This window comes from Onychostoma macrolepis, chromosome 03, assembly GCF_012432095.1.
Source record: "Onychostoma macrolepis isolate SWU-2019 chromosome 03, ASM1243209v1, whole genome shotgun sequence".
Taxonomy (NCBI): Eukaryota; Metazoa; Chordata; class Actinopteri; order Cypriniformes; family Cyprinidae; genus Onychostoma; species Onychostoma macrolepis.
Genome location: NC_081157.1, coordinates 43,792,719 through 43,816,220, shown reverse-complemented (window position 1 = coordinate 43,816,220; position 23,502 = coordinate 43,792,719). Strand labels below are relative to the sequence as shown.

Sequence of the window (23,502 nt, the reverse complement as noted above, 5' to 3'; positions counted from 1 at the left end):
AAATTCTATAAAGCAGCTGTAGCAAGACAATATTAGTGCCAATGTTGTAAAATTAATAAATTCACTCTTCGCCAGGAGTTTGATTGACAGGCAATCTGACCAATCATAACGCCGAATCTGCCATTTTGTCCGACAAACAAATCAGACAGGAGAGTAGATTAACGTCGGTGGACTTGAACCTGAAAAATGGTGTGTTGATGTCTTTCTGTGGTTGAAACAAGATACCGTCTGATGTTCATTCATGATTATTTCACATTATAACTAGTAAAGAGGAAGAGATGATCGGTTCACGTGTCGTTTGAACTGAGGCACTACAGCGATCTGTCACATTAAAGAGCCACAAAACGGAATTTATTGTTCAAATTTCTTAAAAAATGACAAAATTTGAAAACCTAGACCTTATTTCATATTAGAATTAATCTGCTTTGTCTTGTATATCGGCGCATTGTCAGTTTTTTTACTGCGTGAGAACATGATTTGTAGTGTGAGAGCGGTGTGGCTTGTTGGACATAGCAACAGTAAGTAAGGAGGGTGGGTCTTTGTGAAGGGTCAATTATTAACAAATTCAATTCAGCTATAAAGCAGAAGACAGTAGTGTCATTTATTCAGCTCAACTCAGTTTAGGTCTGAGGTGTTACTCGTATCTGTAACACAAACGCTAGGGGCAAGTTAAGTGCCGAAAATAAGGTATTTCATTTAAAGTAATAGCAATACTTAATAATGATCAATTATTGAATGATTAAAATGAATACATTTCTGTTTAATTTAATTTCAGAATTAATGTAGGTCAAAGTTTGCCAGAAAGGTAGTCGTGCTGTCTTGCAATCTATCTTTATTTTAAGCTGTCTACGTCGACCCAGTTACAGTGTATTGTTGTGTGTTTCCCACCATTGTGACGTGGATAAAATCTAATGCTCGACTGACACAATAGGAAACATTTCAAACTATATTCTGAAAACCATTGTGTGTTTCTTTGCTGCCTCAGATGGACTGCAATCTTCACACCCGCTTCTAAAATGCTGCGGTGAAATGCAACCCATCACTCGCTAAACATGAAGTGAAAATTGTGTTCACTTTAGGACAGTGGTAGTGAACTCTTTGGAGGTCTTATCAATGGTCTGTTTTCCTGTGAAGATATATGCCATATATCTTATCTTGACCTTTGACTTTGTTTACCACCAACTACAGTATTCCAAAACTGAATGAGGATGTGTGATCTTCATCTTTTCTCCTGTGTGTGTGTATGTGGGAGGGGGACTTCCACACTGTGTGGTATTAATATCCTCATGCCTCCATGCCTGCAGGGTTACTCCTCTGCCAGGAAACACATGACCTCAGCACACCTCCTGAAGAGCCCTCCACCTTCCACACTGATCTATACTGTACACACAATCACACACATACAGTTCCAAACACTGCCTTATACATGCCTGGATGTGTGACTAGATGACGATGACAATGATGACTGGATGACGGAGTGCATATGATGCCACTGCAAAATACCAAAAGGTATCAAAAGTCAAAAACAGCTGTGCAACAAAATCAAAATGCCCCTCAATTAAGTGTGTGTGTGTGTGTGTGTGTGTGAGAGAGAGAGAGAGAGAGAGAGACAGAAAGGGAGAGAGAAAGCACTGAGTTCACTTCCAGATGACTTACAGGTGCATACTATTGTATTTCCTCTTATGTGGACGTCATCGTCCACTCTTCATTCTGTCCTTCCTGTTTGCACAACAACTTCCTGTGGCTTGTCCTGTTCTGTTGATGGATAGCCTGTTCTTGTATGTTTGCCTCATGGTTTGTCCTGTTTAGTGAATAAACTGTGGTTTTAGAACCCTATCCCGTTATGTCTGAAGGGTAAAAAAAAAAAAAAAGATTGTTATTATTTATTACAAAATAATATTTGAAACTGAAATATAATAGTGATAATAATGATAATAATAAATATATTGTTAAAATATTTGAAATTACAGTAAAAAAAAAAAAAAAATTATCAATTATGATAATGGGGATGATGATGATCGTAATTTAGAACCCTATCCTATTATGTCTGGTGTATAGGTTAAAAATATTATAAATGAAAAATAATCTTTGATATTACAATAATAATAATTATTATTATTACTATTAATATTATGACAAATATGTAATATACAGTATAAATATATAATGAAATTTATTTATATTGGTGATAGTAAGAAAATGGTGCCAATAAAGCAATGCAGGACAAGAATATGCAGGAATATGCAAAAGTATGTCCTCATTTTTTTAAGTTTTCCAAAAAATTTGCCAACTGTACCTGACCCTTTCATTCTGGCAATTATAACGCTACTGTACTGTTAACACTTTATATATTTAAGTATATGCAAATTACCTGTTACATTGTGTTTTGGAAGCTGATGTGTTCTTAACTAGCTACAACAGCATGACATTCTTGGTCAATCGCCACTAACCAACATCAGACCAGCACTAAACCACATAAAGCTGGACTAGCATGTAAACTGATGCTGGTTTGAGATGGCAGGATTAGAACTCAGAGATGAAGGAATAGGAGAGCAATAGGAAGTAGAGAGCTGGCGTCAGGGCAGGGCTTGCTCTGAGGTTTCCAGCAGCAGGGAAGGGCTCTCTTGAAGCCTTCATGCTTGAAGGCAGGGCTCTCTCTGAGGCTTTCCACGGTGGGGTTACAGAGCTCTCTCACACTCAAACACAAAGCAAATTGTATGTGGAAACAATGCTAGCTGTCTGACCGTCTCAGGGAGGGTGGGCAGAGAAGCCTTGACTGGCCTAGTTTAGCACTGAGACGACCCTGAGATGGCCAGACAATAGTCTGCAATACAGCAAAATACAGCACAATATAATATACAACATAATCTCCAGACATCTTAGATATGGGTCTAAAAACTCACAATTACAAAATGGTGCAGTATGGAAGTTCTCACATTATACATTTCCTCTTCCAGGCTTGTGTTCTAGAAGAAACCTTGGCACTGGGTTGGTCAGACTTCTCTTGGCTGAACATTTATCAAGATCCGCTCATTGGAAATAGCCCCCCAAGGACATCAAATCCTGCTCCTAGAGGTTTACCTTCCTGCAGAGTTTAGCTCCAACCCTCATAATTCAGTGCACATCTGAACCAGGTAATCAAAGGCTGCATCTGAAATCACACAGTCTCTGAGTAGGTACTTTTTTAACTTTACGTTGTTTTTACTTTACTAGTATTGGACAGTGTAGAAGTGACAGGAAGCAAAGTGGGAGAGTTGGGGGAGGTCCTCGAGACGGGTTTTCAAACTCGGGACGCCCGTAGCCCACAAGGTGCCAACATGAGTAGGTACTTCTTTTGAAAAAGTATGTTCTATACAATGTTAATGTGTATAGTAAAAATTTAATCCAGATATACTACCTGTCAAGTTGTCATGTGACCTACCAGTGTTTGTTGTGTCACTTCGCTGCCATTCACAAATCCTCTACCGTGGCATCGTGGGATAGAAATATGTCCAATGGATGCACACTTCAAAATCTCATCGGAAGTAGTAGGTCTACCAGTATGACTGTTGTGAAATCGGACATACTATTTTCACATATAGGCATACAATTTTTTTTGCCTAATATATAGTAGGAAGTATGCAAAATCAGATGCAAGTAAGGTCTAATCCTGCCTTCACGTGCTATCGGAAATTTCCTATTTCCCATTTATGAAGTCATGATTACGAGCTTGCCGTATTCAAGCACTTTATTGTCGGAAAGAATAAAATGTAGCATCCCATTGGTTGACAATCAAATAAACATTCGCCGCCGCTATAGATGCAGTTTGCTGACAATTCTGGAATTTTGGTCAAATACATGCTTATTTCACTGCTTATAAAACACACAATAGGCCTATGCTTCAAACGATCGTTCATATCTAGCCTACACTACTTTAGCGACAAGACAAAGAATGAATGAATGAATGAATGAGGCATTTATATAGCGCTTTATTGTGTATTGCTATACACCCAAAGTGCTTTACAATTATGTGGGGGAGCTCTCCTCAACCACCACCAGTGTGCAGCATCCACTTGGATGATGCGATGGCAGCCACAGGGCAACGGCGCCAGTGCGCTCACCACACACCAGCTACAGGTGGAGAGGAGAGAGTGTCGTAGAGCCAATCAAGTGGATGGGGATTATTGGGAAGCCATGATTGACAAGGGGCAGAGGAGGGAATTTGGCCAGGGGTTACACCCCTACTCTTTACGATGAGTGTCATGGGATTTTTAATGACCACAGAGAGTCAGGACCTCGGTTTAACGTCTCATCCGAAAGACGGTGCTTTTTTACAGTATAGTGTCCCCGTCACTATACTGGGGCGTTAGGACCCACACAGATCACAGGGTGACCCCCTGCTGGTCTCACTAACACCTCTACCACCAGCAACCTAGTTTTCCCAGGAGGTCTCCCATCCAGGTACTGACCAGGTTCAACCCTGCTTAGCTTTAGTGGGCAAAGGGATGTAGTTGTTGTGAGAACAGCATTGACAGCAGCAATGGTTGTCACCTCAACCATGTTTAAAGTTTATGACCCGCCCAACTCAGAAACTCGGGTATCAAAATTATTTCCGAAATTCCCAGTAGTAAATATGACTTGAGAGGCCGTTCACGTCCGATTTCCGATTAGGAAACTCGTATTTACGATAATTCCGATAGCACGTGAAGGCAGCATTAAAGAATACTCGAAACTTACAGTCCCCAAGGATGTCCAATGTTGCTCCTATCCACATTCCTGATGAGCTTAACTCCAGCCCTAATTAAAAATCACATTAAAGGATCAGTTCACTTCCAGAATAAACATTTCCTGATAATTTACTCACCCTTGTGTCATCCAAGATGTTCATATCTTTCTTTTTTCCGTTAAAAAGAAATTAAAGTTTTTGAGGAAAACATTCCAGGATTTTTCTCCATATAATGGACTTCAATGGGGATCAACGGGTTAAAGGTCTAAACTGCAGTTTCAACACAGCTTCAAAGGGCTCTACATGATCCTAGCCGAGGAATAAGGGTCTTTATCTAGCGAAACCATCAGTCATTTTCTAAAAAAAATAAAAATAATAATAATTATAAATTTTTTAACCACAAATGCTCGTCTTGCACTAGCTTTGCGATGCGCATCCACAACTTCATGCATTATGTAATCATGTTGGGAAGGTTATGCGTGACATAGGTGGAATTACTGACCCAGTGTTTACAAAGAGAACGATGTCTTAAGTTTTTGAAGTTAGAGGAGAAAATCAGGAGCTAATCGAACTACTTCCGCCTTTGTCACACGTGACCTTCCCAACATGATTAAGTAATGCATAAAGTTGAGGACGCGCATCGCAGAGCTAGTAGAAGATAAGCATTTGTGGTTAAAAAGTATATGCATTCTTATTTTATTTTATTTTATTTTTTAGAAAAGGACCAATCGTTTTGTTAGATAAAGGTTCATTTTTACTTTGATTCTAGGGGTCAGTTATAAGGGGAATAGGATCTTGGATCAACATTTCTACAGAGATTTGCATGCGTACTCAAGGTTAGAGCTAAGCAGAATTTAATCAAACACACCTGAACAAACTAATCAAAGTCTTCAGATTTTTTTGAAGCAGGTTTGACTATATGGGTAGTACGAATAAAATTCAGATGTACTATGTCCGCTGTGTTGTTACTGTCACATAACCTACCAGAGTCAGTTGTGTCACTTCACTGCCATTCATAAATCCTCTACTGTGGCCTCAAGGGACAGTAAAGTGTCCATCGAATGCGCACTTCAGGATAACCTCAAACAAATAGTGCAAATAGGTTGAGACCTAGAATAAAACTTGTGTTAGATACATAAAACTGGATTATATCTGTAATCACTTTCTATTTGTTGGTTAAATTTTAGGTGCATACAGTACCTGCCCCCTGGGTTCGCATCCATTATGGTATCTTTAAGGTGTCTCAAATCAAACATCGAAATGAAAAGTCGAAACCTCCACAACAACCAATGCAAAACGTTTGACATCAGCCAATTTCTGGCACTCTCCCCACCATTAGCCCTGCTGCTGTTTCTCCCATCATCCTCTGCACCTTCCTGTTCGGAGATGAATCCCAGTGTCCTCACGGCTCTGGTTCAATCACAAAGAGCTGATCAGAATCAGGGTTTGGCTGCAGGTAGCAGAAGCAGATGCCTGAACCAATCTGATTTCTCTCTCTTGCTTCCCAAATCCCACTTTCTTTCTCTACTTGGTTCCTCTCCCTCACTTGTCGTCTTGTCATCCAACAATAACACAACATGCTGGCTTCCTGTGTGTTGGGGGAACAATAGGAGGATAACTTTGATGGCGTGTGCGAATTTGCCGTAGGAGTGCTTTTATCTCGGCCTGTAATCTCCTGCAGCATATTGAGAAGGGTCTGTGTTCCTGAAACAAAAAACACATTCATTTTCAAATGAATTTCTGAATGAAGCAAATCATTGAGGATTTCTCTTAATAAAAGTGTTTCTAACAATCTTTTAACACAGAAAATAATGGTAAAGCAGCGGTACTCATGTAAAATTCACTTTGACAGCTCAAGTGTTCCCCACTGCTACCTCAGCTAATGTTAGCAGTCCTGAGCCTATCGTTAAGCTCCAAGTGTTCTGAAAATCTGACATATCCATTAAGCATGATCTACCAGTAGCTTAAGCTGTCATTCTTGCCTGACAAAATGGGCTTTTTGTCTCAAAATGAGCCACAACCTGGGTAGCACCTCTTGTCAACAGGAAACACTTAATACAAAATACTACCACTTTTAAAACAGAGGTTGCACAGCTTGTCAGACAGAAAAAGAAAAAGAAACTATTAGGATGTACATCCACTTAGATAAATGAGGTTTAAAAAAAATAATAAAAAATAGGTGCAGCACATCCTGACATGCATAAAATACCTGCCAGGCTGCTTTACAGACCCCTCTTTTCTGATGAGTGAGAAAATCTAAAAATCTAATCTATATGGAGATGTATAGATTTATAAAAGTAATCAACAAGTGTTGCCATGAAATTGGCAAAGAGTGTAATTAAATATTAGAATAAATAATAATAACAATAATATATTTGAGTACACACACTACACTTTATTAATTTTAATTAAGCTGAGATCAAAATATAAATATCAGATGAAAACATTAAATATTAAATGAAAACTGAAATGATTAACATTGTATTAGCAGCAACTATCTAGTAGAAGCACTACTAGCTGAAGCTAAAACAAAAACAAAAATTGAACCTAAATAAAAGTCTCTCATGCTAACAAAGACTTTTTAGCATTTATTTAATTAAAATGCAGTAAAACAGTAATATTTTGAAATACTATTTCAATTTAAATCAATTCATTTCTATTTTAATACATTGCGTGTGCACTGCGATGACAAAACTGAAGCCTGGTGAATAATGGCTACTGAAAATTCAGTTTCACATGATCCTTCAGAAATAATTCTAATATTAAAACAGAAAACAATTGTAACAAAATGATACATTTTAAACTGTAATATCACAATATTACTGTTCTTATACTGTATTTGTGAAGCATATTATACATCATTCTCTCTCGCTCTATATATCATATCATACACAGAAATATCTTACAAAATGATAACACGTGAAGTGATACAAGAAAAAGGTGAAAAAATAGCAATTTGAAACTTTTAAAAGGCTATTTTTCCCCAAGTGAGAGGGTGTCATCTCTTTGTATCCTCATTTAACTTTTGAATCCCATTTACTGTCCATACATTTTCCTGTTCTGTGTCAAAAAGGCCTCAATCCCATGAAACACCTTAAGAACTCCAGTTAAAAGCACAATCTATAATTTTGGCAGCTAAATGGGGCTAAAATCTCACCTCTTGACTTCAGAAAACTCCCGTACACTTCAGTGTTTACAATCTCGCACTGAGTGCATGTTCATCTTGAAATATTTCATGGATTAAAGATTGTCTTTACAATTGCTGCACAATACTCTGACGTTGGGTGGAGTTTGATCAGCCGTAGACAGATATAAGGCCACACACACACACACACACACACTGGTCTAAGAGCAGTCCATCTTTGTCATCTCTGAGCCAGACTCTCATACAACAGACAATGGTGGACTTCAATTCACACAGTCCTTCTGATGTGTCAGACATAAACTCTCTCTCTCTTCCTCTCACTTTCCGTCTCCCTCTCCCTCAATGCCTCCATTTATTCCATTAGACACAGGGTATTCCCTGGGTCATCATTGTGTTGGTATCCAGGTTGCCAATGGCAACAGTCCCATCGTCTCACCCACTCTCTGACACCATGTCTTTTGTCCATACATCAGACTGAGAGACAGAGAAAAGAGACAGAGAAGCAGCGAGTGGGCAGGGGAGAGAGTGTGAAATTAGTCACGCAAATACCACCGAGCACAAGTGCACCCCCTGTTGGTGGAGCAGAGAGAGCAGGCCTGTGGGCGTATTGTGAGTGAAACGGATTGTGAGGGGAATCTGCAGGTGGACACAGACTCACACAGTGCCAAAATTCCTCAGCCAATCGCATCTCTTTCTCACTCACTGCCTCTGTTTCTTGTTCTTTCTATCCCACGAGAGAGACAGAAGCAATAAACTGAAATTGGGGGGAAATTCATTTCATTAATATTAGCTAATCTGATGCATTGGGCTAATCATGAATGAAACTTTACAGTATTTATTAATGTTAGCATGCTACATATTTCTACACATATTAACGTTTAAGATTTTTACACATTGATGTATTATGAATTAACAGTCACACTTTATTTTAAGGTCCAGTTCTCGCTATTAACAAACTATTAACTATGACTTTTGCCTCAATAAACTCCTAATTTGCTGCTTGGATTGTGTAGGATTAGGGATGTAGAATATGGTCATGCAGAATATGTGCTTTGTAAGCACTAATTAACAGCTAATATGTTATTAATAGGCATGATAAGCAACGTTAATAGTGAGAACTGGTCCCTATACTAAAGTGTTACCGAATTAACAACGACCACGACCACTACCATTACAGTTGAAATCACTGTTTTGTATTTTATTACATATTTGAAAATGTAATTTATTCCTGTGATGGTAAAGCTGCTTTGTATTTTTGTGGTTTTATAGTGATGCATTTTTTTCGAGACCTTTTATTTAAAAAATTAATTAATTAATTAAAATCTTTTGCAACATTATAAATGTTTTTCACTGTTATTTTTTGAATGCATCCTTGAATGGAGAGCGAATGGAGTCCCTTTGAATCCAATACAGATTTTTAACCTGAGAAAAGGGTCTTCATAATGTGTCAGATATCAGAAAATGGGTTCAGATTTGCCAAGATACCAAATTCTGGAATCAAAAGTTGCGATTTCTTGTTATCTGAACCATCCACACAGATTGTTTTTGTTTATGCTTTCATTCCTCCTAAGGAGTTTTAGGAGAAACACCTGATGATGGATCATCAAACAAGAAAGCAGATACGAACGATTCAAATTAATTTCATTTTAATTTCTATTATTCTGGAATCTTCCCAGAAGACTGCATAGAAATGACCAAAGATCACTCTGGAACAACATTTTCTTCAATCAATGAAGGTTTTTCATTATAATCAAAATGAGTTTTTCTTTAAGATTACCGACAGAGAATTGGTTTTAAATAGGACAGCAGATATTGGACTAAATCAGGAGCTGGGCAAACCTGACCTGCACGATCAACCTGTGATCTTCTTCAAGAATCTAAAATGGTCTCATTAATATCAATTATGTTTCCAGATTTCTAACAACCTCAGCATGTCTAAGATTCAGCAGCAGCTTTAACGCTCTCTCTCTCTCTCCTTTCTTTCTCTCTCGAACAGAGGAAACTGCAATACAATGATAACGGCTGTGAACACAATAGACCCTAGGAGCACATTCACACCGGCAGGCCAAGTTTAGCTCAGAAAGGTCAGCACACACAGACCTCTATTCCATTATTCTCAACATCATCCTTTAGAGCGGGCTGCAGTCGGCTAATAAGAGTGGAGCGTGTCTTTTTTAGGACAAGGAGGAAAGCCTATATGACGCGAGCAGTTTGTAGCCTGGGAGAACTGCGATGTATTCCAACAATCCCAGGGGGTTGTTATCAGACTGAATGTCTTGAGGATGAATCATCACAGGATTAATTTAAAATGCATCCAAATTTAATGCTGCATGTTGGTGGGGAAAATTTCAAAATGCACCAATCTGTTGTTATGTTTCCGAAATGCGAATGAGAGGGAAAAAGTACCAACCCTAAAGGATTTTGGCCACATTTTAAGACATATTTTGTCAACCATAAAACATTTATTTAGTCATAAGGCAAAATCTGCAATCATTTAGGATGTAATAGTCACTGATTAATTTCCTTCATGATAAATCTCTGACGAAGTTCTGCGGTCCTGCAGTGTGACTCCCATGACAGCAATCTAAATAAGCGATAAGTACAGAGCAACTGAGAGATGTTCAGTTACAAATATTTGTACTTCGTATCTTAACTACATGATGCGCAAACATTTTATTATATTTTCTTCATGTTATGACAACACTATTAGCAGTATTTTGAGTAGTCCACAAATTCACTCTTGCACAACATATGACACTCAAAATGTCCTTTTGTTTGTTTTCCACAACAGAGAAATACTGCTATAACTGAATTTCAGTTTGTGCAGCACCATTTCCATTTCTTGTGTTAATCATGTGATGTTCTGACATCGTTATTACGTGCCTATTAACAGTGTCAAGATGCATTTTGTAAATCTGATTGTATGTTGCACAGTCAGCCTTGGCTTTTACAGTTGTACAGTCTGACGAGCAACCATCAAAACACAAGACAATTTAAAATACAAACAAATAAAAAAAGTGTACCTGACTTAAATGCCAATTTCTCTCATGAACCTCGCAGGGTGATGGGTCGTCAATGCAAACTGATGATATTCACAGCCTTAAATTATACTTGGCAGAAGCTGATTGGTTCATATTGCATGCGCAGCCAATAAGCTTGCTGCTCTACATTTAAATGGCTCGTTAGCATTGACTAGAGCATTTCGCAGCGCGCTTTAAGAGTTCCTCTGAAACCCTCCACCTCCCCAGCTCCACCTGTATAGATCTGCTACAGGTTATTATATATGCTAGTTGTGACGTAAAAACTCACAGAACCGTATCGGCGTATGCATTGGCAGTAGTCAGTTCCTGTACTTGCTTTGCAGCAGCAGCAATAATCTACAACTACAGCAATAACCAACAGCAGCAACAATTCAGCAGCAGCAGCATAGCAGATCTATTCCGCCAAGACCAAATACATTAACATTGTCATGTACATTACCATGCTAAAACCTTCAGAGAGTTGTCATGATATAACAAATCAAATTACACCAAGCATGCAGACAGGACACCTAGGTCTAATTTTGGAGCCGATGTCCCACCAGCAGGGTTTGAAATGTCATCTTGGTTACATAATGGAATAGTTCTTCATTATAATATCCACCTTGCTTGAGATTTCCAGTAACTGTTCCTTAAGGCATCAGGTCTGGGAAAAAGGTCACAGTATTCAAAGAAAAAGGTCTCAACCACACCGTGGCATCTTGCAAAGGTTATCAGGAGAACGAATGAACATTCGTTTGGACTTTTTTGGGGTTCTGTAACCTGATACAGGTTAAATAAATCACTGAAATTAATAGTTTTGGATTTTAACCAATAAAAATATTATATTACGTATAACCTTTTTAATCATTGTGGGTATTATTTTATAAAGCAAAACTATTTTACACAACCCGGCTGTTCCACATCGAGCCAACACAGCCATCTGTTGTGTGCAATGTGTGGAGCTTAAAGTATTTTTACACGTTTAAAAAAAAAAGCATCAAACGGCAACATCTTCAAATCAGTCTACATGCACACCTGTTGATAGCGACACCATTCTCAGGAACAGGACAGTACAACATCCCAAAATGTAAAACTTCTTTGAACTGCTCCATTTTCCCAGAGAGCAAAATGTGCTCATCTCAAAGCCACTAAGATCCATGTGAAACCACCACCATGCCACACATCAAACATGAACGCATAGAGCCTGAGGCACAGACGTTTCAAAGCACACATGCACCCTGTGTCTACCACTAAACAAGAGCCCCATCTACCCAGAGGACTTTGATGAACCACATGACTGCTTCACCCAAGCCAGAGAGGCCAGGAGCTTTAGATGTTTAAAAAGGAATATCTTACTCGGATACACCCATATTCTGCCCTCACTGGGTAATTATTGTTTATTGCGCCAACAACACCAGAAAAAGGAGAAAGATAGAGGCTCTGTTTAGTTAAACTGAGCCGTGTTTGAACTGAATCTTAATCACTTTCTACTCTGAAGTCCAAAAGTGATGATAAAAGTTTGTTGTGTCCTGTTAAGGGTCCCACAGAGGAAAACAGCACATCCAGCGTCCCACTGGAAGATCTGACAGCAAGCCAAAAGTCAACAGCGGCATGTGCCAGTCTCATCTGCGTGTGGGTGAACAGAAAAGATCTTTATCAGTGACAGAGGTCATAAATGTCTGTGTGATTATCTTTATCCATACGCCAACGATCATAATTATGTAGCCATTCTGTGCATTTCATCCTATCTCTCTTTTCACCCACTAATTTCACTTTTCTTCCTCTCACTCTATGCACCCCCATTGCATTCTGGGTATTTGACCCCAAAAAATCCCCACCTCCCAGTCCAACACAATACCACTCTCCTCTATGTTGCCTCGAGTTGGAATGAGCACAGATGAGTTGAGCTGAGTTAACATTAGAAGGCTTGAGATGGGTTGGGTTTACTTGAAACAGGTTAATAGTTCACCCAAAAATAAAAAATAAAAATTGTTTACTGATCCATGTCGTTTCTTTTGAAAACTCCAAAAATAAGATATTTTGAAGAATGTTGGGGTCCAAACCACACTGGACCCTACTGAGAGTTTTCAAAATATTATCTTCTCTTGTGTTCCGTAGAAGAAAGTCGTGTAGGTTTGGAATGACAGTAGGGTGTGCAAATGATCACAGAATTTTTATTTTTGGGTGAACAATTCCTTTAAGTTGAGAGGACTTGGGATGAGTGGACTTGAGATTAAATGTATTTGAGAAGACTTCATTTGAGTTGAGAAGATGTCTTAAAATAACATAAGATGACTTGAGTTAAGTCAAGAGAAAATGGGATGACTTCAGATGAGATCATTTGGGTTTAGTTGACGAGTTGGGATGAACAATGCTCAGTTGAGGTGAGTTGGGCACAACTAAACAGGAGTTCAAAACTGCTGAGCTGAGAAACTCAACTAAAGTCCTCAGGAGGAGAGGTATTGTGTTGGACTGGCAGGTGGGGATTTTCAATGGGTCAAGTGCCCAGACGGCACAAGCTTTGGGGCCAAGAAAAAGGGAAAAAAAGAAAAAGAAAATTTATGGAGAGGGTGAAGACAGAGACGAATGAATAATGTGCTGTAGAAATGAGACCTAAAACTTACAGTTCCATCATCCTAATTCAATGTTGTTATTTTTTATGGGTTTCTGGTTAAATGCCTGAAATTAGATCAAGACATTTTTGCATTTTATTCTATGACAATACACCACTCATGACTTTGTGCATCTTATGAAATGCAGTTGTTAAACAGTTGCTAAATGGGATTACAGAGGTTGTGGGGGACATTAAATGTCACACCAATCAAGAAAACTCATTAGTCCTTTTTTACAGCCTCATGTTTATACACACAATTACATCAAGTATTCTAACACAAACTTTCCAACTTGTGGATTTTAAATAAAGATGAAAAGAGTTGTCTAAGCTTAGTGGTGGTGACATTGGAGTCACGCGAGAGTGGTGTAGTTCGTTTGAAGCCTAACTTTAACTTTTTACCTCTGCCGATTGTATTTAGGCTTCAAAATTCATTTGTGAATATTATGATGAAAAAAAAAAACATGCAAGATTCATAAACTGTTGTTGGTCACAGAGCTTATTTCCTGCAATAATACAAAAGTTGATGCTAAATCCTTTTGGGTTTTTGTAAATGGAATACAATATTATGCCATCCAAGCAGCGCGCTATAGTGTAACATGTATAGAACAACATAACACAGATACGGACACAGAGAATCACACAGAGACACTTAATAACCTCTGATAAAGATCACTTCTGTTCACCCAAATGCGGAAACACCCAATCTCCTCTCCTCAAATAAACCTCATATACGGTCACAAACGTCCCGAAGTGTGTCCGTCTGTGTGCGGGGGTCCGGTCGCATATAATTATATAATTAAGTCTTGTCTGATTGTTCTCTATAAGAGGGCCGTTTGAATGTGTATCTCAGCAATTAGGGACTTTTCAGAGTGTAGGAATGTGGTGCGCTTGGCATTTTTGAGTAAAAGGGCAGCTCTCTGCTTGAGAGTGCCAGCGCTGCGGGATGAGATCATGACTGGAGATGCCCACTCGCTGGAAACAGCGGCACGACTTTTGCTCCCTCGCTCCCTCTTTCCTAACAGCTGGGGAAATTCCAGACCTGTTAGATTATGGATCGAGGAGATTAAGGTTTTTAGGCCTAAATCAGATTTTATGCCTCTGTTGTGCTCTCGCCCTCATAGCTGGAACATTTTAAACCCGACGAACCGACTGGCTTTCTTTTTTCCGCACTCTTGCTTTCTCTCTCGGGCAGGATTTGGCTGTTTGCTGATAAGCCGTGTGTGTATGAGGTGGCAGGCAGGCCGTTTGCTTTGCAGATAGTACGGTAGTGCTATTGTTGCCCAGCAGGAGTTGTGCAAGGGATAAGAATAATCTGGAATAACGCAGGCGTGAACAGAGATTACGGTCGAGGTGAAAAGCACGGTGGACCTGAGGCCTGCTGCGCTTTTAAAACAAAGACAGAACAAACGCACGCTTGATACAGACACACGGAGGCATTACATAAGAGCCAGCCAGACTTGATGCCCTTTAGCCAAACACAGCATTTACCCCATATATAACACCAGAGCCCTTTGACTTTGCCTCTGTATTAAATGTCTGTTCAAGTCTGTTAAAAGGTCACAGTGATGCCATGTGTGAATTTCATGGTGGATAAGGATGGCAGCCAGGGACACTTTCTGGTTGGCTAAGGGAGTAAAGCAGTGGTTGCACTAGGCTTTGAGCGTTTGAGGCATTTTATAATCTATTATCTATTCAATATACAAATTTGCAGGTCAAACTTCACCTTCAACTTGATAGACAGACAGACAGATAGATAGATAGTATTCCATTTTTATGAGCTACCAATGGATTCAAAGTTTACTTTGTGTTAAAGATTTTGCGGCGAGTCAGTGTTTAAACGACAGCATAACTCATCTGACCCTACTCGCTAAAAACCTGAACCAAAACAAGCAGATATCCAAAGATTGCTCAGATTTTAGAAAAACACTGAAAGGATGAAAGGATATTAAAATAGAAAAGAGAAAGAAATAACAGATTCCCAGGACTTTTCAACATGCCTTTAAGTTCCCTTCATTTGCCCTCTCGTGTCCCTCTCTCTTTTTTGTTCAGATTTTCCCCACCCATTGAGAGCAATGTGTATGTGAAAGAATGTCATCGTGAGACGCACAGACTGCTCTCTGCTGCTGTTTCCCATCTGAAAATCATGTCTAACTGTGTTGTGTCCAAATTCACAGGCTTGTTTGACTGACTTACTGAATGGCACGAGCTGGGCAGTTGTCATGTGTAAGTCTACCAGCGAGAAGTAATGTATTTCTCATTTAACCTAAATTACTTTTTAACACTGTTTGGATGTTGCTTTTATTTATTTATTTATTTTTTAGCTAAAGACGTTCTAAAACACAATTTACCAGTGAGATGAACTCGAGTAAAGCAAATATAAGATCACCTCAGGCCCAGAGCTCCCTCTGGTGTTTGCTTTATGTAAAGGCACTTTCATTAGGCGTTTGTGTCACACGTTATTTTTTAGCAGTGTTTATTACTATTGCAACATGAATTTTTCAAACAAACTTCGTATATTTTGACCTGCAAATTATGAACGGAACCTCAAATCTCTTCCACTTGAGGGTAGTTGGTCTATTCCTTGTCTAAATGACATACCCTAGCCTGCACCCTCAGACTTTCATTTAGTGGAATATACAACACAGCAGAGATCAACATTAAAGAACAATCTATAAACTATTTTTTTAAACTATTATGAACTATTATAAAATATTTTTAATCTTTATCGCTCAAAATTTGAAAGAATATTAGCTATAGGTATACCACTGTTCCAATAACATGTTTGACAAAATATCAAAGAAAAAAAAAAAATAATAATAATAATAATTGTGGAAAACACAGTGATCAAAATTAGAGAACAGTAACCACTGTTGCACGAAAGATGATTACAACTAAAATTTTGGAGGATCAGCTGTCAGAAATTAGTAAATGTAGAGGTCCTTGCTTTGAATGACTTCAGTTCATCTGCGGCCGCAGGACATCACTAGTTTCTCCCTGCGCTGGTGTGATCTTGGTCCACTCTTCTTCCAGTCTCTTCCACAGTTCAGTAACTGCAGTGGGGTTCTTAGACATAACTTTGTCGCCAAGGATTTTCCAGAGACTTTCAGTCGGGTTTAGATCAGGACTCTGGCCCGGCCATTTCATTATTTCAGTGTTCTTAGCTTGACCAGTTTTGCAGTGTGACGTCTCTTTTCAGTCCGTCCTAAACATGCAGAGACAGATACTTACACTGTTCAGCACTGAACTGGCAAGCAATTCCAGCTGCAGTGTTGAACCGATTCCCCATTGAGTCTCCACATTATCCTGTCTCATGAATTTATATTACGTGGATGACCAGCCTTTTTGGAGGATTTGAATGAATTAGTGTCTATGTAAAGCTGCAATATTCTAGAAATCAGAGATTTGGACTGACCAGCTTCTCTTGCAGTGGCTGAAAGGGTCATCCCTTTGGCCTTCATCTGTCGATGGGTTTCAGTCACCTTAGAGCGGCCTGCCATCTTGCAATCTCAGTAAAACAAAATAGAGGAATCACGTCCTGATTTTGCTGGGTTAGATGTGCATTTTAATCCAAAAAGCCATGCACAGACCTATATGTAGTCCGCCTTTAAATAAATTGCACTCATTGTCTTCCGATCTGAAGATAAGGTTGTACGAATTTATGAATGAACCACTCATTTTAAAATCTTCCCGGTCTGCTGACATTTGTCATGACATCCATATGAAACAATACAATGCTCATGATAATTTTCATTAACTCCACCAGCTAATTATTCTTCAACAGTGATGCTATAGAGCTACTGCAAAAAAAAAAAAACTGAAGTTCTAAGACAAAATTCTAAAGATGGCACTTGTGTGTCTGGTGCATAAGGTCTAAAGGGGACAACCTAGAACTGCCTAGCAACCGCAAATGACTGTGACAACCTGACAAAACGATTCGCAATTCTTAGCAGCTAGTTTCACTGCATGGGGCAGATCTAGCTAAACTGAGGGCCTACTACAACCGAATTACTGAAAATGTTAAAGACCACCATACCGTCTTATTTATTTCACTTTGTGATGTCAAATTTATTCATAGTCAATAACAGCTTTCTTATAATGGTCAGATAGAGTTAAATATTTATAACAGAATATATTTAATAACATTATGCAAACAAAGTCTTCAACGCTACAAAACAAATCAAAGAGATCCAGGCTGAGGTATAATTGGAAAACTACACTGATAAAACACATTTTTAATTATAAACTATAATTTAACATCATGTAAATGTAAAGTAAACAATATGCTCATGAATTCAGTTCATTGAGTCCATTAAATGGCGAGTTTGTTCAACTTATCTGTCTGATTACCACACAACTTGCCAGATGTTCCTCAGTGAATCTCCTGTATCGTCCACACACCAGTAGCATTACTGGTGCTAATCCTTTCCTTGTTCTGTACGGTGAGCTTGTGGCAGTCAATGTGTCTGAACTCTGCTGCAAAAATCGCAAAGAGCGCAAAAAAACACATGACCAGAGCCCACTCACATATGGCAGCTTCAGAGCGAAACCCTGTTTTATAGAGAACATACACTGAGAAGACATAAGGTTAAGGACAACAAAATTACAACTTATAGTAATATGAAGTGAAAATGCATTCATTTCATAACTAAAATTAGTTATTATGAAATTTTATCATCTTTTAGATAGGGGTGTAACGGTTCACAAAATTCGCGGTTCGGTTCGATACGATACAGTGGTGTCACGGTTCATCTTTTCCAATAAATTTCAATTGATTTTTTACCTTTATGAAGCCATTTTTCTCATCACCTTTTGAGTAATATTTTTTTTTTTTACATTTAATCAGTCAATAAGACATTTGGGCTGTTACCAAGCAAATGAAGTCAGTTTTGACAAAATTCATCTTTGCAATGCAGAGGAGTTGCATCCGAATGGCATTTAGATGCTTTACACATGGTTTAATGCAGCTCAGAGGGACATGTAATGCTGTAACCTGCAGTTACAAAAACATAAATAATGTTTTTATCTTTTAAACTCTAAATGTTAACAAATGATGTTTGAAATTGATTAAAAAAATTCAAACATATTTTAAAGAGGTCATATGATGCTATTTTAAAGATCATTATTTTGTGCATTTGGTGTAACAGAATATGTTGACATGCTTTAATGTTCAAAAAATACATTATTTTCCAAATACTGTACATTATTGTAGTTCCTCTATGCCCCGCCTCTCTCAAAGGTGTCATTTTCAACAAAGTCCCTCCTTCCAACAAGCGCAGTCTACTCTGATTTGCCAGCTGACACAGTGCATTGTGATTGGCGAACACCACAAGTGCGTAATGCGTCTTACCATAATCGCGAGCTTTAGCTTTCAAAGTAAATATAAAGACAGTTTTACCGTCAGTTCAAGCCCGAGAGGGGAACAGAGTTGCGTGACAGACACAGTGATGATGCTCGTAACTATTTGCACACAAGCCGCAGTTAAGACAGCCGACTCCACTGTGATGTGACCCCCTCTCTCTCTTTCTCTCTCACACACACACACACACACACACACACACACAAAGCGTTACTCTACATGGCGTGAAACTGCGCATTTGAACAGTCAATAGCAAATACTTAAACTAATAACAAAACATACTTACAGTCGCTGAGTCAAAAGCTCAAATTGTCATAGCAAAGTCGTAATTTACCCTTTTTTTTTCTTTTCTTTTTTTTTTAGAAATAGCCTTTGTGCACAGCCAGCCTTGTACTCTACTAGGTTCATGAAACTGTCGTCGACAAAATGTGTTGCACAAATTCGAACATTTGGGTTGTGCTGTTCTGTTGTAAACAAATCTTAACCAATGATTTTTAATTGCATCTACTTCTGGAAGGCCAAATAAAGTGCTTTTGTTTTCACATAGAAGCACACAGCATCTCCCTGACATGGCTGCATCAACACTACTGCGGTTACTGAAACCACGCCTTCTTTCTTTGCGTGAACATTTGGGTGGCATTACGCAAATATTTCCACATCGTGACGTAGACATGTTGGGGCTTGTTTGAATGAGACGTTTTAGCCCGGTCTGGATCAGCCTTCTCTTTTAGATAGAATAAATCCTTTTGTGGGAGACTCTGAGCTTTGTAACTCTGCAGATCTTATACATGCACAAACAGCTACATAACACACTAAAGACAAGGAAAACAAGAAATCGCATCATATGACCCCTTTAAATGTGAAATGAAAACCGCCAGCAGGTGGCAGCAAGTCACTGTTAATAAGTGAGTCATTGTGATTGAACCAAATCATTTAGTTGATTCATTCAGGAACGAAACACCGTCTTGTTCCTCAGAGACGCAAAACAGAAAAAAACGGTACTCTTCTGTGATATTGATTAACTATATGAAATTATGTAAATATGTATACATTTTCTGCGTGTATCATTACACCCCTACTTTTAGAGCTGAAGGATACTGCAGATGACCAAACAAGTACACAGGCTGCAGAGGATAATGCGCCCTGGCACCACCCACTTGCGGTCATGTGACGGCGGGCTGTAGTACGAAAGCCACGCCTGGATCCAGAAATAAACCAAACCCAGGAAGAAGGCCAAGAGTGCCCCAAGCAGATGAACCCCCTTCACAACGGATTGCTAAAATGCAAAAGCAAGCACAAATATGCACAACACAATTTGCAATTAATCAAATAATTTCCGTTTGTTTGTAGTCTATATACTGTACCTGGAAGTTTCCTAGAATGGAAATCCCAATGCTAGAGATGAAGCCAAGCACCAAACCGGCCATGTTTAAATGAGACCCGGAGCCCAAATCACGGACCTGCTGAAATCTGATTGTGACAATCCACAAAGCTACGGAAAGAGAAAGAGTTCACACAGAAGGTACAGTACATGGGTCGATTTTCCAAATGAGATGAGAGGACTCACCCAACACACAGCATATGTTGCAGATCTGAGAAAACAGGCAGCTCTGGGGGTTGTATGAGCCACATGTGCTGGAGGAAACACAATATTCATTGATTTTCAATGTTATATTTTCAAATTCACATCCATTTATCCATTTCTGGCTCTGGAACATCTTACAGACTCACAGTTAGTCACACAACGTTTTAAGTAAACACTTCTTGAGGAAGCTTAGATCCATTAAGTGAAATAGAGGCTTATTTTAGCTCAACAATTACCATGTTGTTAAAATATATATATATATATATATATATATATATATATATATTGGACACATTGTCCCACATGGCCTCGTTTTCATTCCTGTCAAACATTAGGCTATTCATAGCGCTACCCTGACTAAGTCTAATTTAAGATACATACCTGATGAAAGGGAATTCTTGGGTTATATTAACAGTGTTATTGGACACAGCTATGGCATACCTGCACACAAACAAGTGCAGAAAGAGTCAAATGAATAAATACGTTGTATTGATATTGAAGATATTAAAAGGGTGAGAGAAATATTTTGAAAAGAGTGAGAGAAACATGAAGTAATACTCACACAGCCCACATCCCAATAGTCCCAAACACTGCCAGGGTGATGGGAAGTAATGCCCACGCCCACATGATGGACCGATCAGATCACCTGTAGAAAGACCAAGCGTCTCATATAAACACACATTTATTAGCATATACAAATTTCACTGTGACCTAGCAAACTTTTCAATGACTGGCCCTAAAGTCTTCACAGGATATTTGACCAAGGCATAGAAAAGTGTCAAGACATAAGAGATCAAAAAATGATTTGGTTCATTAATAATAATAACATTAATACTTTAGATAATACATTTTAGATTATTACAAATTATGTATTATATACATGTATATATGGAGCAATAATTATGGATAGGGAAACTATGAATCAGAAGTCAACTCTAGATAAACAGAGTTAGGAAATATCTGCTTAGATTTTTACAACCACACCCATATAAGATATCACACAGTGTTTAAGGGAGTGTCACGTTTTCCCCATACACCTGTCCCGGTTATAGTGATGTTGAAAGTCTTTACTAAAGAACAGAATATGAAAAAGACTAGTCTTCTTACTTTTCTGACTATTGAAGCCTCGAAACCAAATTCCCTTTCAGTGTTTTTCATGCTGTACATCTGCCAGTTTTCCTTCAAATGGCAAAGACTGGTATGCAGATATTGAGACTACGGTTTACTGCTTCACTGGGAATTAATATTACTGTCCATCTCCCATGTATTATTTTCTCAGGCCAGCAGAGTAGACTGACATTCCCTTTTATACTTTGGTTCCTCTTTTCATTGCTCTTGTGGAAATTGTTCCTACCACTAAGAACAGATGTTTAAAATCAAGAAAAACAGTTTTTATGTCCATTATTATAAAATAATCTTAATTCAGGGCGCCAATGCAAAGGTTTAGACTGAGACACAAAAGGATTTTTCTACCAGCACTGAGACGTCAAACCTATAACCACTAATAGAGCCAGTCATCTATTTTGAACTGTCTGTTTACTAAAAGGACTAAAAATGTCCACAAATGAGCATTAGACATGCAAAATATGAGAGTGAGAAAAGACTACAGAAATATCACAATCACCACTGAAGTGATTTTAGCATGCTAGCTATAGATACAGTGAGTACAGCAAAATAATAATAATAATAATTTTAAAAAGTGTTCAGTTTAAGAAACCTAAGATGATAAAAGTAGTAATAAATCTTAACTTTGAGGGAAGAGACGATGAAATAAGCAAAAGAAACGGAAACAAGCAAGGTATACATGTTCGTCGTAGGCTACCGTTCAAGTCTAGGGTCAGTAAGATTTATTTATTTTTTATTATTATATAGCCTATATATTTTCATTTAGCAAATAAATGTTTAGACGTTTTTAATAAAAAATTTTTTTTATTAAAATGATTTCTAACACTGATAATTCATTACATTCTAAAATAGAAAAAAAAAATTTTATATTTCATAACACTGTTGTTTTTTTTTGTTTAAGTTTATTTTGGTTTAAATAAATGTAGCAAATAAGAGACCTCTTTCAAAACAATCTTAACGACTCAAACTTTTGAATCGCAAATGAGAAGAACCTCTTACCTACAACGCTGCTTGTGTAGTGTGTGTTCCTTGAATTCACATTATATCACACACACACCTGTTTTTGCTTCAGATAGCAATCACTCAGAAACAGTATACCTGCTCGTCAATGCAAACTAATCAACGCGCTGCATAAAGGCACGCGCATGGCTAAGTGTTCAAGGCGAACGTCAAAATGGAGATAAAATGTGGTATTTGACTCTCTCACCATGGGATGATTCCTGATTTTCAATGCACAATATAGTTTTAAAGTTTATGGTGTTGGTGCATAAAAACATCTGGCGAGCGGGTAAATAAATCCTCGTTTAAACGGGCGAAATCAGAGAAAAATTGCTAGACCGGTTCAAATTGACAGACAGTAAACGTACAACAGGTTTGAAACCATTTGACACTATGGACTTTGCCCCAGATCATAGCATTACAACTACCATGAGTCGTGTAGACCTTTCACCTGTCTCTTATTTCACGTTTTTTCACAGCCTCATGATGAATTGTGCCATGAGTGACACCATTATCATTTACACAAAGTGAACTGTTGCTTCCCCCCTCATTAGTTTTATTGCAGCCAGTTAGCCATTAATTGCCATAGTAACGCAGAGACCTTTATTCATCTAAATACTGTCATTATTACAGTCTTAACTACTTAACATCATGTGTATGTGATTAAAATACCTCAGAAAAAAAATGATTGTAGTTTTAGTTTATATCCATCTTCTGGATACATGGCCATGCACCCATTAAAAAAAATAATACAACATGCTGTAAAATACTTTTTTTTTTTTCAGCAGGGACTGCAAAGTTCCAGTTACCTTGAAGTCAGTAGTCTTCTCATGCTTGTTTTCCCAAATGCTGCCATGTTGCTTTTAAAGGGTAATTAGGCCCATTACCCCTTCCCTCCCTCCCAGCCTCTCAGATATATGTATATCTGACAATACAGAAAACATTTAAGGGAT

General features: G+C 38.3%; 2 protein-coding genes across 2 annotated transcripts in view; both read right to left on the bottom strand.

The window, feature by feature from the left end:
• The window catches only part of pdgfbb (platelet-derived growth factor beta polypeptide b), a 29,420-nt gene extending 23,158 nt beyond the window's left edge, over positions 1 to 6,262 (bottom strand). Inside the window, exons 1-7 of the mRNA XM_058768930.1 lie at positions 6,252 to 6,262; positions 5,906 to 6,115; positions 5,690 to 5,815; positions 4,717 to 4,776; positions 3,422 to 3,545; positions 1,657 to 3,151; positions 1,427 to 1,492 (exon numbers count right to left, since the gene is read on the bottom strand). The gene's annotated coding sequence lies outside the window, so the exon portion shown is untranslated. The remainder of the gene's footprint in view (positions 1 to 1,426; positions 1,493 to 1,656; positions 3,152 to 3,421; positions 3,546 to 4,716; positions 4,777 to 5,689; positions 5,816 to 5,905; positions 6,116 to 6,251) is intronic.
• Positions 6,263 to 9,988: 3,726 nt separating this feature from the next.
• Positions 9,989 to 23,474, bottom strand: tmem150b (transmembrane protein 150B). Its single transcript, XM_058768937.1, has 8 exons — positions 23,359 to 23,474; positions 20,988 to 21,071; positions 20,807 to 20,866; positions 20,408 to 20,475; positions 20,205 to 20,332; positions 19,939 to 20,116; positions 16,897 to 18,053; positions 9,989 to 16,686 (listed from the first exon to the last, which is right to left on the bottom strand). The coding sequence occupies exons 2-7, from the start codon at positions 21,050 to 21,052 to the stop codon at positions 17,854 to 17,856; spliced, it is 699 nt and encodes a 232-aa protein (XP_058624920.1). The 5' UTR covers positions 21,053 to 21,071; positions 23,359 to 23,474; the 3' UTR covers positions 9,989 to 16,686; positions 16,897 to 17,853.
• Positions 23,475 to 23,502: the final 28 nt, after the last annotated feature.